The sequence below is a fragment of the Oncorhynchus kisutch genome, linkage group LG8 (genome assembly GCF_002021735.2).
Source record: "Oncorhynchus kisutch isolate 150728-3 linkage group LG8, Okis_V2, whole genome shotgun sequence".
Classification (NCBI taxonomy): Eukaryota; Metazoa; Chordata; class Actinopteri; order Salmoniformes; family Salmonidae; genus Oncorhynchus; species Oncorhynchus kisutch.
In genome coordinates this window covers 77,353,995-77,370,239 of record NC_034181.2, presented here as the reverse complement: position 1 = coordinate 77,370,239, position 16,245 = coordinate 77,353,995, and the positions used below count along the sequence as shown (strand labels likewise).

The following is a 16,245-nucleotide window of genomic DNA, read 5'->3' as shown; positions in this document are numbered from 1 at the left end:
AAAAAACGATGAGTAAGCCAGCCAAATCAACAGCCAAATCAGCCAATCAGAGATAAAGGATGTAGATTATGGTCTTGTCCAATCTCTGAAGGTTATTATAACTGCTTATCACAACTTAATGAGTTACAACAGTTGTCCATGTCCAGGCCAGTAAGAGGTGCAGTGCTGTCACTGTGCTAACCTGATGGCCGTAATGAGACCTTTGATGGAGTCGGACACAGTCCGAGAGTGGCCAGCCAGGACCGACCAGGTGGGTGGGTCTTTGGGGTTAATAACCAGTGAACGTGCAGTCTTCAGCAGGTGGGTGGAGCTGTCCAGCATGGAGCGAGCTGATTGGAGGATGGGCTCCTGAGCGGCAGAGCCCTGCACATAAACAAACAAAAGAAAGATTAACATCTCCATGACAACCATGAAAAATAAACTGTTGAAAGTAAACGTTTTCTACACCCACAATGTCATTGCAGTTTGTCTCACAGAGTTCAAAATAAGGTTTCAACTTTCACACAAGTTGAACGGAGCACCATGTTTAGAAATGGCCAGAAGTGTGTAGTACCTCATTGCTGATCTGAGCAGGGCTGCTGGCGAACTCTGGATTAGACGCAAACGCTGTGAGGTTCTCAACAGCCTCTATGAGTGGAGCTGTGGCCACCAGACACGTGTTCCTATTCTCCTGAGAGAAATCACCATCCAGAGCCTGGAGGGAAAGAAATGGAGAAACACAGGTCAATATACACGTAATGGGCCAGTCTATCAGTAAAAAAAACGAATTGGAGTCGGCAGTCTTACCTTTATAGTTTTGACCAGGTTGGCTGTGCTGTTGGCCACCTCCTTGGCAGACTGGACAAAGTGTCTCTTGGCTGTGGGGTTGGCTGTCTTGGAGGAGGCCAGGCGGCAGGCGTTGCAAAGAGCTGATGTGTGCTTTGCTACGATGGTGGCAGACGACAGCACCTGAAAACACCCACATAACAGTCTCAGAAAGACATACCCTAAATGGGAACGTTGGTACGTGGTGGGAGGCAACCCGGATGTCGAGACAGATGAACCATAACACGTCAGATGAAGGATAACAAACAAACAAATCAGCAGCTCGGGATTTTTCTAAAGTAGATGACAAGAGATAAACATGACAGAGGGAACAGCTGATGGCTCATAAACATCTCATTTCAATAGACTCTTCAAATCAACCCAAGGTGACTAGTTAGCAAACAAATAAAACCAAACAAACCTGTGTTATTATGTCCCAACTGACCTGTGAGGGGCTGCTGTCCGGATCCACCAGGTTCTGACAGGCCATCTGGATCGCCTGATTGGCTCGTGCAAACTGGATGGCGTCGACCAACCCCTGATGCCCTGCCTGACTGTTGGGGTCAGACACGCCCACCAGGTAGGAGGCCTGAGGAGAGAGGACAGGAGGAGACACTTCAACATACTGTAGAACCAGACGTGGCTCTCATAGTAGCAGAAAGCAGGTAGGCTACAATGTTAGCAGCTTAAATAGCAGCTTTTTACTGAGCATAGCATCTGGTCGACACACAGATGGACAGAGCTTTACTCATGTGTGGTATATTGATGTAGTAAGGGGAAACCCAGAAATGGTCAGTGGTGGAAAAACAGAAGTCCACACTACTCTCTTTCTACACTAGCACAACACTAGCTCAAGCAGAGCACACACAGGGTGCTCACATATTCACACAGTATGACACACAGTATGTCTGGGTAGGTCCAGAGCAGGTACTTCGTAGCATGTCCTAACCTGTCCTGCAGCCTCAGTGAGCCCACACAGGGCCTTGGAGGCCAGTCCCACACAGCCCCCAAATGCTGGCACATCCCCGGTTTTACAGTTCTGAGAAATGCCAGCCATGGACTCTCCCAGGACCTGAAAGAAGAGGGGGAACAGAGGAAAAGAGCAGAAGGGAGGGATTAAGCTGTAGCATTCCTCAGCCAGGCAGGTCACCGCTCTCTCTCTGCTCTCCCTCCCATCTCTCCATCTCTACTCATTTCCATCTGTCTGGAGGTTGTGGTTATGCTTGCTCTTTCAGCAGCACTCAGGGTCATGGCCCTCCCTACCTTGGAGTTCTCCATGACGCTCTCGATGCAGTGGAAGTAGGAGAGGTTGCTGACTGGCTCGTTGGGGTTGGCTAACATTCCTTTCACCGCCTGAGGGGAGAGGGAAAACATCTCTTAACATCTACAAGGGAACTTGCTAATTTAACTAAAACCAAAGGAACCCATTATAGATACAACTTAAATGAGCAACATGAAAACATTCTCCTAGAGCACTCCCATAATCTATACATTTAACATAACCCACTTTAAAGACGCTGCTACAGATGACACTGCTTTTACTAACACCATTACTGCTTCAACTAACACTCCTGCTACCACCACTATGACTGCAGCTGTTATCAGTAAAGCTCATGTTATTGATGTAAGCTATTGATGCTGATGGTACCTCCAGCTCTCGTAGGGCATTGTCACACTCCTTCTGTCCCGGGGCCTGCTGTGTGGCCAATGTGATTAGCTGGTTAATGCTCTCTGTCACTGCTCTGAAACACAGGATGGGAGGGAGAGGAGTGAGAGAGGGGAGAGCCCGAGTGAGAGAACCCGAGAGAGAGAGAGCCTGAGAGAGAGCCAGAGAGAGACCGAGAGAGAGAGAGACCGAGAGAGAAAGAGCCTGAGAGAGACCGAGCCTGAGAGAGACCGAGAGAGAAACCGAGAGAGAGAGACCGAGAGAAGTTCAAAATGAGAGGCACTTAGACCAGCGTTCAGCTCCATTACACAAACACAAGGTCCCAGGCTCCATTGGTTCCAAATCTAATATTGTGCTCTGGGGGTCCCTCTGGTCTCTCCCCTCCTCCTCCCTCTCTCGCTCTTTTTTCAGCAGAATTCCAGCAGGCTTCAGTGAGCCAGTCAGACATTTCAGTCACACACCTCCCTCTTAACCTTCCAATTACCAGACAGGAAATTAACAGCCTCTACAAGCCTGAAGGGAGACAGCACTTCATCTACCACCTAGGAGGACATTTCTGCTGTGAAGTGGAGCTACACTGGAGGTGTGAGATTGAGAAGTGCATGTGTGTCACATCAAAAGCCTGGTCCCTTCCTACGGCACAGTGAAACCTCCCATTGCTTTGGCCCTGGCATAAGCGTATTGTAACACATTGCAAAACTGGAATTAACTGTGGGTGGAAAATCTCCTGTTCTAAATCCAACAAGACATAATAAATAACCAATCAACAGGTGTGGTATTGTGAGAGCCCACATAGAGGGCAGTGTATGGTAGGTACCTTGCAGCAGCAGCCAGAAGGTTCTTGGCGTTAGCTGCCCCAGGGTCTACAGACAGAGACTTGGCTGCCAGGAGCAGCTTGCTGGAAGCCATGGAGATGTTCTTCAGGTTACCTATCACCTGGATCTGCTCATCTTTCCTCTACAACATCCACAGCAGAATCACCAGTTATTACAAGTCATAAACACTAGTTGTAAATCAATCATATACAAAAGTCATACAGAAAGGGCATGAAATGTTGCTAGTCATTTAGAGAGTCTAAATGAACCCAAATCTGCCTCGTAAGTGATCCCCTCAGAGCGATGACACAGCTATATAGTGCTAATCAACGCTGAATGTAACCTTTATTTAACTAGGTAAGCCAGTTAAGAACAAATTATTATTTATAATGACGGCCTACAATGGCCAAACCCAGATGACACTGGGCCAATTGTGCGCCACCCTATGGGAATCCCAATCCCGGACGGTTGCGATACAGCCTGGAATCGAACCAGGGTCTGTAGTGACGCTTCTAGCACTGAGATACAGTGCCTTAGACCGCTGCACCACTTGGGAGTCCTGTGCAACTGACTATCCCTGGTCCTCCTATCCATCAGTCAGATGAAAAGGAGAATGGTGCACGGGCTGTTTTCTAGCTGCACCATGCTTAACATGTATATTGTTCCCCTCAAACTCTGTTCTAAACATAGACTCTCTGGTTCCAACTCTGCTGCTGGCAGTTCCTGCAGTCACCTGGGTCTGATTTGGTAATCAGTGTCATGCCACTAAGATTTCCTCCTTCCTTATCAGCAAGGCAGCCCGGAAAAGACCTTCAACTGTCATCTTATTCAGACTAAATTTAACAGACCACCGCTTTGAGGCAATTCAATTAAACATTCCGTTTCTATAAGGAAAGTTCATCAACAAATAGATAGACTGATGGTTGGCCAAGCTATGACTTTTGAGGCCAATTGGTCAACTTCTCCTCTACTATTTTCAGTTGGTTCTTACGTCCAAAAGGTGATGAAGAGGCTTATGCAAATAAATTAGTCACACTAAAACAGTCAAATCCAGTATGGTGCCTCGTTTGTGTTCTTTAGGCATGAAACAAAACAACAAAACTGCGTGGAACGGGGAGGCACTATGTGAACTTGTCAATAAGAAAGGTTCATTATGGTTTCCATTGCGATGGTATGGTGTGCCCTAACGAACACGTTCCAGGTTCAGTACCACACAGACAGACCACTGTGACTGCACCTGAGTGTGCCCAGCCATCTCAATGCCGGCGTCCAGGAACTCATCAAAGTCTTCGCTAAACTTCCCAGATGCGTCTGCGAGCTGGGTGCTGGAGCCGCGGGAGGCGTGGACCACGTCTCCTGCTGATTGGTTCAGATCTGCTGCTGTCTGGTTCAGCTCGCTCTGGGCCTCCTGGAACGACCTGGTGGATGGAGGGAGCTACAGAGAGAGAAAGATAAGACAGCCATAGCGAGTCAGTGTTTAGGTTGTGGTGCAATAAATGTAAGTTTGGTTTAAAAACATTTGACAAGTGTTTGACCTAGCGGCAGTTTTAAATCAATAAACAGGTGATTAACCCTGGGGTAATCAGTGGCTTGACGTGAATGTTTTTTCAATAAAGTAACCTTTACTTAAGGAAGTGTAGAACTTACCGTTTCTCCCAGCAGTTTCTTGCTGGCCTCTCCAATGCTCCTGAGGGCCATGTCCACATCCTTCTGGCCAGGCAGGCAGTTGACACAGTTATTCAGAGAGTGGGACACAGCCTTGGCCACCTGAAGCCGAGAGAACAGGTGTGTGTGAGCACAGGTGTGCATGTGTGTGTTTGTGAGCATGCCTGCGTGTGTGTCAAGTGTGATCATTCATGCGCGAACGGAGTTGTTTTCCACAGTAGTGATGTTGCTGAGCTGCAATCACAATCTTAAAATGCTAATGAGCCAAGAAGCATAGCGGAGTAATTGATGTTCCTAATTTGCACTTCTGTTTCCAACAGAACATATGCCAAGCAATATGTCTGTGTCCCTGTGGGGCCTAGCAACAGAACAGGAGTTGTGCTGCTGAAAGGATTACTGAATGCACAACTAGGACTACCTGAAAAGATAGACAATTGAAGACTTATTTGGTAAGATTTGAAAGAGATCATCATCCAAAGAGGATTCAAGAACTTTCATTGGATTCCATTCAAAACCAAAGGGATCTTCAACACCATGTAAAATGGTTCTATTTCTACTATGTCCAGTCTGTCCCTTTATCTGCAGTAGTATCTGTAGATTCATCATTTAATCATCTGGTTAGGTTATATGGCGAGGACCAGGCATTAATAATTGATGTGTGCTTAAAGCTGTGAATCTCCTGCTACAGCAGGCGGAGGGTGAACACCTCACTGTGTTTGACAGGTGATCAGTGTTATGTTCAGCTGTGCTGATAAACTGAACTATTATTTGTCTACAAAAAGTTATTTATTTTACAACCAGATACTGAAGTTGTGAGAAGTGATCTGTGTAAGCTCTACAATAAAAATAGGTGCATCCCACTTGATCTTCAGTGTAACACAAGCCAAGACTTTCTGAATAAAAGTGGTGATATTTAAACTCTAGTAGCCCTTTGGTTGTCTAAGAGCACCAACCACAGCCAACTCCATTCAGACAGAGGACAATTATACTGAACAGATGGAAAATATGGACGTTAGCAGAGCCATATACAGCTGAAGTCAGAATTTACATACATCTTAGCCAAATACATTTAAACTCAGTTTTTCACAATTCCTGACATTTAATCCTTGTAATAATTCCCTGTTTTAGGTCAGTTAGGATCACCACTTTATTTTATGAATGTGAAATGTCAGAATAATAGGAGAGAGAATGATTTATTTCAGCTTTTATTTCTTCCATCACATTCCCAGTGGGTCAGAAGTTTACATACACTCAATTAGTATTTGGTAGCATTGCCTTTAAATTGTTTAACTTGGGTCAAACATTTTGGGTAGCCTTCCACAAGCTTCCCACAATAAGTTGAGTGAATTTTGGCCCATTCCTCCTGACAGAGCTCGTGTGACTGAGTCAGGTTTGTAGGCCTCCTTGCTCACACACACTTTTTCAGTTCTGCCCACAACTTTCTATGTGATTGAGGTTGGGGCTTTGTGATGGCCACTCCAATACCTTGACTTTGTTGTTCTTTAGCCATTTTGCCACAACTTTGGAAGTATGCTTGGGGTCATTGTCCACTTGGAAGACCTATTTGCGACCAAGCTTTAACTTCCTGACTGATATCTTGAGATGTTGCTTCAATATATCCACCTTATTTTGTGAAGTGCACCAGTCCCTCCTGCAGCAAAGCACCCCCACAACATGATGCAGCCACTCCTGTGCTTCACGGTTGGGATGGTGTTCTTCAGCTTGCAAGCTTCACCCTTTTTCCTCCAAACATAACGATGGTCATTATGGCCAAACAGTTATATTTTTGTTCCATCAGACCAGAGGACATTTCTCCAAAAAGTACGATCTTTGTGGCTTCTTCCTTGCTGAGCGGTCTTTCAGGTTATGTTGATATAGGACTCGATTTACTGTGGATATAGATACTTTTGTACCCGTTTCCGCCAGCATCTTAACAAGATTATTTGCTGTTGTTTTGGGATTGATTTGCACTTCTTGCACCAAAGTACGTTCATCTCTAGGTGAAAGAACGCTTCTCCTTCTTGAGCAGTATGATGGCTGCGTGGTCCCATGGTGTTTATTCTTGTGTACTATTGTTTGTACAGATGAACGTGATACCTTCAGGCGTTTGGAAATTGCTCCCAAGGATGAACTGGACTTGTCGTGGTCTACAATTTATTTTCTGAGGTCTTGGCTGATTTCTTTTGATTTTCCCATGATGTCAAGCAAAGAGGCACCAAGTTTGGAGGTAGGCCTTGAAATACATCCACAGGTACACCTCCAATTGACTCAAATGATGTCAATTAGCCCATCAGAAGCTTCTAAAGCCATGAAATCATTTTCTGGAATTTTCCAAGCTGTTTAAAGGGACAGTCAACTTAGTGTATGTAAACTTCTGACCCACTGGAATTGTGATACAGTGAAATATAAGTGAAAGAATGTCTGTAAACAATTGTTGGGAAAATTACTTGTATCATGCACAAAGTCCTAAACGTCCTAAACGACTTGTCAAAACTATAGTTTGTGAACAAGAAATTTGTGGAGTTGTTGAAAAACTAGTTTTAATGACTCCAACCTAAGTGTATGTAAACTTCTGACTTCAACTGTCCATACACATAGCAGAGCCTTTTATAGAGATATTCAGTCGTGGCCAAAAGTCTTGAAAATGACACAAATATAAATTTTCACTAAGTCTGCTGCCTCAGTTTGCATGATGGCAATTTGCATATACTCCAGAATATTATGAAGAGTGATCAGATGAATCGCAATTAATTGCAAAGTCCCTCTTTGCCATGCAAATGAACTGAATCCCCCCAAAAACATTTCCACTGCATTTCAGCTCTGCCACAAAAGGACCAGCTGACATCATGTCAGTGATTCTCTCATTAACACAGGTTTGAGTGTTGACAAGGACAAGGCTGGATATCACTCTGTCATGCTGATTGAGTTCGAATAACAGACTGGAAGCTTCAAAAGGAGGGTGGTGCTTGGAATCATTGTTCTTCCTCTGTCAATCATGGTTACCTGCAAGGAAACAAGTGCCGTCATCATTGCTTTGCACAAAAAGGGCTTCACAGGCAAGGATATTGCTGCCAGTAAGATTGCACCTAAATCAACCATTTATCGGATCATCAAGAACTTCAAGGAGAGTGGTTCAATTGCTGTTAAGGCGGCTTCAGGGCGCCCAAGAAAGTCCAGCAAGCGCCAGGATCGTCTCCTAAAGTTGATTCAGCTGCAGGATCGGGGCACCACCAGTACAGAGCTAGCTAAGGAATGGCAGCAGGCAAGATGTGAGTGCATCTGTACGCACAGTGAGGCAAAATACTTTTGGAGGACGGCCTGGTGTCAAGAAGGGCAGCAAAGAAGCCACTTCTCTCCAGGAAAAACATCAGGGACAGACTGATATTCTGCAAAAGGTACAGGAATTGCACTGCTGAGGACTGGGCTAAAGTCATTTTCTCTGATGAATCCCCTTTCCGCTTGTTTGGGGCATCTGGAAAAAAGCTTGTCCGGAGAAGACAAGGTGAGCGCTACCATCAGTCCTGTGTCATGTCAACAGTAAAGCATCCTGAGACCATTCATGTGTGGGGTTGCTTCTCAGCCAAGAGAGTGGGCTCACTCACAATTTTGCCTAAGAACACAGCCATGAATAAAGAATGGTACCAACATGTCCTCTGAGAGCAACTTCTTCCAACCATCCAGGAACAGTTTGGTGATAAACAATGCCTTTCCAAGCATGATGGAGCACCTTGCCATGAGGCAAAAGTGATAACTAAGTGGCTCGGGGAACAAAAATTTGGGTCCATGGCCAGGAAACTCCCCAGACCTTAATCCCATTGAGAACTTGTGGTCAATCCTCAAGAGGCGGGTGGACAAACAAAACCCCACAAATTCTGACAAACTCCAAGCATTGATTATGCAAGATGGGCTGCCATCAGTCAGGATGTGGCCCAGAAGTTAATTGACAACATGCCAGGGCAGATTGCAGAGGTCTTGAAAAAGAAGGGCCAACACTGCAAATATTGACTCTTTGCATCAACTTCATATAATTATCAATAAAATCCTTTGACAGTTAGATGGCGTAGCAGTAAGTCGTCCTGTCGTCCTGTCCTGTCGTGTCGTGTCCCTGTATATTTCGTTTATTTTTCGTTTATTTTTCGTTTTTTTTACATAGCTATCCCTTTAAAAACATTTTGCTAAACCTAAGCTTCCAAATACGCTGGATCTTCACAACTAGCTATCTAGCTAAACCGCAACCCCGGATGATTACCCCTGGCTAGCGTTTCCACCCACTTAGCTTGAAGCTAGCCCGGCCTGCGCTACCACCGTAGCATACTCCTGAGCTACAATACCCGGGCCCACGACCGGTCTATCGATGTCACCGCATGAAGAGGAATAAACAGACTCACCCCATCGCGACGTCCCCCAAAGGCTAACTCTCTAGCCCTCGCTATCTCCCTGCTTGCTAATTCGGCCTGCTAACTGCTAGCTTGTCCAGCTCCGGTCCGCTAACTGCTACCTTGTCTAGCCCGGGCCTACAAACTGTTAGCTTGTTAGCACAGGCCTGCTAACCGCCTGAATCGCCGCGTCCCAAACGCCCACCGGACCCATATTTACTTTCTATCTCTTTTGACTTTTAATTTGTTTATACCTTCCGGAAACCTGCCTCACCCAATGTGATACGGAATCGCTATTATTTTTTATTTATTTTTAGAACACACTCAAAAACCTCCAGAAGCTAACCAGCTAACTAGCTACAAGCTATTTAGTCATTGTTCGTTTTTTTTAACCTGGATAACACTCGCCAGTCCAGCTTCCCTGCCCCATCCACCGCTGCCCCCTGGACACTGATCTCTTGGCTACATAGCTGATGCACGCTGGACTGTCCATTAATCACGGTACTCCATTCTGCTTGTTTGTTTTATCTGTTGGCCCCGTTGCCTAGTCTACGCCATTTTACCTGCTGTTGTTGTGCTAGCTGATTAGCTGTTGTCTCACCTACTGTTTTAGCTAGCTTTCCCAATTCAACACCTGTGATTACTGTATGCCTCGCTGTATGTCTCTCTCAAATGTCAATATGCCTTGTATACTGTTGTTCAGGTTAGTTATCATTGTTTTAGTTCACAATGGAGCCCCTAGTTCCACTCTTCATACCCCTGATAACTCCTTTGTCCCACCTCCCACACATGCGGTGACCTCACCCATTACTACCAGCATGTCCAGAGATACAACCTCTCTCATCATCACCCAGTGCCTGGGCTTACCTCCGCTGTACCCGCACCCCACCATACCCCTGTCTGCGCATTATGCCCTGAATATATTCTACCATGCCCAGAAACCTGCTCCTCTTATTCTTTGTCCCCAACGCTCTAGGCGACCAGTTTTGATAGCCTTTAGCCGCACCCTCATACTACTCCTTCTCTGTTCCACGGGTGATGTGGAGGTAAACCCAGGCCCTGCATGTCCCCAGGCACCCTCATTTGTTGACTTCTGTGATCGAAAAAGCCTTGGTTTCATGCATGTCAACATCAGAAGCCTCCTCCCTAAGTTTGTCTTAGGGCACTGCTTTAGCACACTCTGCTAACCCTGATGTCCTTGCTGTGTCTGAATCCTGGCTCAGGAAGGCCACCAAAAATTCAGAGATTTCCATACCCAACTATAACATCTTCCGTCAAGATAGAACTGCCAAAGGGGGAGGAGTTGCAGTTTACTGCAGAGATAGCCTGCAAAGTAATGTCATACTTTCCAGGTCCATACCCAAACAGTTCGAACTACTAATTTTGAAAATTACTCTCTCCAGAAATAAGTCTCTCACGGTTGCCGCCTGCTACCGACCCCCCTCAGCTCCCAGCTGTGCCCTGGACACCATTTGTGAATTGATCGCCCCCCATCTAGCTTCAGAGTTTGTTCTGTTAGGTGACCTAAACTGGGATATGCTTAACACCCCGCCAGTCCTACAATCTAAGCTAGATGCCCTCAATCTCACACAAATCATCAAGGAACCCACCAGGTACAACCCTAACTCTGTAAACAAGGGCACCCTCATAGACGTCATCCTGACCAACTGGCCCTCCAAATACACCTCCGCTGTCTTCAACCAGGATCTCAGCGATCACTGCCTCATTGCCTGTATCCGCTACGGAGCCGCAGTCAAACGACCACCCCTCATCACTGTCAAACGCTCCCTAAAAAACACTTCTGTGAGCAGGCCTTTCTAATCGACCTGGCCCGGGTATCCTGGAAGGACATTGACCTCATCCCGTCAGTTGAGGATGCCTGGTCATTCTTTAAAAGTAACTTCCTCACCATTTTAGATAAGCATGCTCCGTTCAAAAAATGCAGAACTAAGAACAGATACAGCCCTTGGTTCACTCCAGACCTGACTGCCCTCGACCAGCACAAAAACATCCTGTGGCGGACTGCAATAGCATCGAATAGTCCCCGTGATATGCAACTGTTCAGGGAAGTCCGGAACCAATACACGCAGTCAGTCAGGAAAGCTAAGGCCAGCTTCTTCAGGCAGAAGTTTGCATCCTGTAGCTCCAACTCCAAAAAGTTCTGGGACACTGTGAAGTCCATGGAGAACAAGAGCACCTCCTCCCAGCTGCCCACTGCACTGAGGCTAGGTAACACGGTCACCACTGATAAATCCATGATTATCGAAAACTTCAATAAGCATTTCTCAACGGCTGGCCATGCTTTCCGCCTGGCTACTTCAACCTCGGCCAGACAGAGTTCAGTGTGTCAAATCGGAGGGCATGCTGTCCGGTCCTCTGGCAGTCTCTATGGGGGTGCCACAGGGTTCAATTCTCGGGCCGACTCTTTTCTCTGTGTATATCAATGATGTTGCTCTTGCTGCGGGCGATTCCCTGATCCACCTCTACGCAGACGACACCATTCTATATACTTTCGGCCCGTCTTTGGACACTGTGCTATCTAACCTCCAAACAAGCTTCAATGCCATACAACACTCCTTCCGTGGCCTCCAACTGCTCTTAAACGCTAGTAAAACCAAATGCATGCTTTTCAACCGGTCGCTGCCTGCACCTGCATGCCCGACTAGCATCACCACCCTGGATGGTTCCGACCTAGAATATGTGGACGTCTATAAGTACCTAGGTGTCTGGCTAGACTGCAAACTCTCCTTCCAGACTCATATCAAACATCTCCAATCGAAAATCAAATCAAGAGTCGGCTTTCTATTCCGCAACAAAGCCTCCTTCACTCACGCCGCCAAGCTCACCCTAGTAAAACTGACTATCCTACCGATCCTCGACTTCGGCGATGTCATCTACAAAATGGCTTCCAACACTCTACTCAGCAAACTGGATGCAGTCTATCACAGTGCCATCCGTTTTGTCACTAAAGCACCTTATACCACCCACCACTGCGACTTGTATGCTCTAGTCGGCTGGCCCTCGCTACATATTCGTCGCCAGACCCACTGGCTCCAGGTCATCTACAAGTCTATGCTAGGTAAAGCTCCGCCTTATCTCAGCTCACTGGTCACGATGGCAACACCCATCCGTAGCACGCGCTCCAGCAGGTGTATCTCACTGATCATCACTAAAGCCAACACCTCATTTGACCGCCTTTCGTTCCAGTACTCTGCTGCCTGTGACTGGAACGAATTGCAAAAATCGCTGAAGTTGGAGACTTTTATCTCCCTCACCAACTTCAAACATCAGCTATCTGAGCAGCTAACCGATCGCTGCAGCTGTACATAGTCTATTGGTAAATAGCCCACCCTTTTCACCTACCTCATCCCCATACTGTTTTTATTTATTTACTTTTCTGCTCTTCTGCACACCAATATCTCTACCTGTACATGACCATCTGATCATTTATCACTCCAGTGTTAATCTGCAAAATTGTAATTATTTGCCTACCTCCTCATGCCTTTTGCACACATTGTATATAAACCCCCCCTTTGTTTTCTACTGTGTTATTGACTTGTTAATTGTTTACTCCATGTGTAACTCTTTGTTGTATGCTCACACTGCTATGCTTTATCTTGGCCAGGTCGCAGTTGCAAATGAGAACTTGTTCTCAACTAGCCTACCTGGTTAAATAAAGGTGAAATAAAATAAATAAAAAAAAAAAAAATGAAATGCTTGTAATTATACTTCAGTATTCCATAGTAACATCTGACAAAAATATCTAGATACTGAAGCAGCAAACGTTGTGGAAATTAATATTTGTGTCATTCTCAAAAATTTTGGCCACGACTGTATAGTAGCTTCATCCCTATATGGCTCTGCATGTTATTGTACTGAAGTCCCCCACTCACCTGGGCTAGCCTCTGCTGGCTCTCTGCGTCACCGGGAGAGACCAGGGCCTGCTTGGCCTCATGGATCAACATGGCCGAACCTTCCATAACATCACAGGCTGAATCCAACATGGACGCCGCTGCCTGAGGGTTGGTGGTAGAGGCTGCCACGCCCCGCGCTGCCTGGGCTAGAGTCTTCAGGGCCTGGGCTGTCTCTCTGGCTGCTAACCCTGGAGGTAAATATACAAATGGTGAGTAGGGTTTGGAATGCTACAAATAAAGAAGAGTTATTAAGGAAGTAGCTCCCTCTCCACTGCCGCGCGGCAAGCTCCCTCTCCACTGCCGCGCGGCAAGCTCCCTCTCCACTGCCGCGCGGCAAGCTCCCTCTCCACTGCCGCGCGGCAAGCGGTACCGATGCACCAAGTCTGGAACCAACAGGACCCCGAACAGCTTCTACTCCCAAGCCATTAGACTACTAAATAGTTAACAAAATAGCTACCCAGACTATCTGCATTGACCCTCTTTGCACCAACTCGTACTTCTGTACATTGACTCGGTACTGGTACCCGTGTATAATGCCATGCTATCATTACTCATTGTGTATTTATTCCTTGTGTTCTTATTTGTTTCTATATTTTTCTCTCTGCATTGTTGAGAAGGGCCCATAGTAAACATTTTACTGTCAGTCTACACCTGTTGTTTACCAAGCATGTGACAAATGTATTAAATGAAAAGGACTGTTTGCATTCAGATGTGTCAAACATCCACAAACATTCAGAAGATTGAATTAAGCCTTAATAAATGCATTTTATGACCTCCGATATCCATAGCCCTCTCATGTTGACAGTGTGCTATACCAGGTAGCAAGAGCCTCTGGTTTAGTTTCATAAGGTCTAAACTATGACTGCCTCAACAAGGGAATGCAACATTTCAGCTTCAACACAAGGAATCTAGTAAATTGAATCAGCTTGCATTACCCCATTCATCTAGACAAGATTACTGAAGGAATGTCACATCTATTGAAGTAGGGGAAGGATTTCTTCTGCTTTAGTCTTTGTGCTACTTTCCAGAGAGAAAAGGTTGAATCTAATCTACTACTGACATTGAAGCATCAAAATATGTTGAAGCTTTCAGTAGTAACAGTAAAATCTGTAGTCAAAAGTTAAATATACTATTATAGACACATCCTGGTGGTGCTATGGAGTTTGCTATTTAGTGGTATTTCTCTAATTAGAATGGGAGCCCCAGGGCAGTAGTACAGCACCTGTGTAGTGTTCATTGCCCTGTGCAGCACAGGTGAGCAGCTGAGCCATGGAGGATCCCACAGACTTGGAGGTGCTGCCCAGGTCCTGAGCACACTTCTCCATCTGCAGAGAGAACAGCACACAGTACATCAGACACCCAGACAAACAGACTCAGCAATGGATGAAAGAGTAATCAGTAGAAGTAATGAGAGTCGTTGATTAATTCAATGAATCAGATTTCCCTGACCGATTCTCCAGGTAGTGGTTTCAGCTGCATGTCTATGGCAGCCATCTTGGCGTCTTGGAGCTCAGTCTTCAGAGTCTGGACGGCTGTGAGAGCTGAGTGGATCTCCATGGGGCCGCAGGCTTCATGGGCCTAAAGAGCACAAGGCGAGAGCAGACCATTGAATTAGTCATTCTAGACTGACAGTTTTTATCCCATCTGAGCTGGTATTTATTGCCCTAGTCTATCAGAAGCTGGCTAGTCCTAACAGGGGATAGGTACCCTCACAAAGTGACAGAGGTGAGCGACAGGTATGACTTAAGTGTGTGTGTGTATATGTACCTTCTGTGCTACGGTTCTGAGCTCTGCCAGGCTGGTGGCCAGGTTTTTGGCACACTGACCCAGCTGCATAGCAGCAGCCTGGTCCATCACCGTGGGAACAGACGACTTCGCTGATGTCACCATCTTACTGCCAGGCTGTCATGACAGAAACAGGAATGTCAAATGTCAACAGAGAAATGTCAAATTCATCCCAAGAAGATGTTTGGTACCAGAGAATGTCTTTATTTGAATCTATTATGACTACAAAACCCAGCCTTGCCCAAGTATTAGACATCATCACCTTCATCAATAATATTTCTTTAGAAGCTTTCAAGCACACACACACGTATATCAGCACTGTACAATATATTGAGATCCCTTCATTCAATATGTGGTGAGATTAGGAGCCAGACTGGCACTGGTGGAGTACCTGTAGGAAGTTCTGACTGGTGGTGATGAGGGCTAGCTGGGTAGTGAGGTCTTCAGGCTGGGCCTGGCTGCCCCTTACCCCCTGGACCAACCGGGGAATGTGGTCTGCCATGGCCTAGTGTGCCGCACACATACATAAACAGTCAACACACATACAGTATTCAACCACAGTTTCTATATAGCTGTAGCACCTATATCGCTGTATATAGCTGTAGCACCTACTGTATAACTACAGTAGGCATAGAAATTGTTCAATGCAAGCAACTGGCAATGTCCCCTGGCATTAAGAGACTTATCCCCAGTACCTTGCAGCTCTGCACTAATTGCTGGTGAGCGGCGGTGTTCTTGTTGGAGGCTGCTGCATTCTGGGAGGCAGCGATGGTCTGGGTGGCTGCAGCTGCAGCTTGCTTGGCGGCATTCTGTTGGAATGTCACACACGTCAGGCATGTTTAGAATCACTGCCTCGACGAATCAAAACATACACACACAAGATGCCTCTCAAATGGCACCCCATTGCCTTTATAGTGCACTTATTTTTACCAGGAGGCCCATGGTCAAAAGAACCGTACTAAAGGGAATAGAGTGCCATTTGGGAGGCAGACAGTCTCCGTTTAGAGCCAGGGTTCCTCAGGTCAGAGGTCAAATATTTGTCGTGCCATCTTTAATGTCGGGCAGTAGGGTTCAAACAATCTCCTGATTTGGTATTTTATTAGGATCCCCATTAGCTGTTGTGAGAGCCTCTGACCCACTCAAAACATGAACAATACAGAACATTAACAGACAAGAACAGCTCAAGGACAAAACTTAAACTTAAAAAAGGCACACGTTGC

At 46.0% G+C, this 16,245-nt stretch overlaps 1 protein-coding gene across 4 annotated transcripts in view; it reads right to left on the bottom strand.

Moving 5' to 3' along the window:
- Positions 1-16,245, bottom strand: part of LOC109878798 (talin-2) — a 140,103-nt gene that overhangs the window by 32,391 nt on the left and 91,467 nt on the right. For all 4 annotated transcript variants that reach the window (XM_031831261.1, XM_031831262.1, XM_031831264.1 and 1 more), the window contains 16 exons: positions 15,721-15,834; positions 15,417-15,530; positions 15,008-15,142; positions 14,690-14,818; positions 14,463-14,565; positions 13,220-13,428; positions 4,933-5,052; positions 4,523-4,720; positions 3,288-3,427; positions 2,453-2,546; positions 2,068-2,157; positions 1,754-1,876; positions 1,250-1,393; positions 787-948; positions 554-694; positions 182-363 (listed from right to left, as the gene is read on the bottom strand). In XM_031831261.1, the coding sequence (XP_031687121.1) occupies positions 182-363; positions 554-694; positions 787-948; positions 1,250-1,393; positions 1,754-1,876; positions 2,068-2,157; positions 2,453-2,546; positions 3,288-3,427; positions 4,523-4,720; positions 4,933-5,052; positions 13,220-13,428; positions 14,463-14,565; positions 14,690-14,818; positions 15,008-15,142; positions 15,417-15,530; positions 15,721-15,834 (2,198 nt within the window). The remainder of the gene's footprint in view (positions 1-181; positions 364-553; positions 695-786; positions 949-1,249; positions 1,394-1,753; positions 1,877-2,067; positions 2,158-2,452; positions 2,547-3,287; positions 3,428-4,522; positions 4,721-4,932; positions 5,053-13,219; positions 13,429-14,462; positions 14,566-14,689; positions 14,819-15,007; positions 15,143-15,416; positions 15,531-15,720; positions 15,835-16,245) is intronic.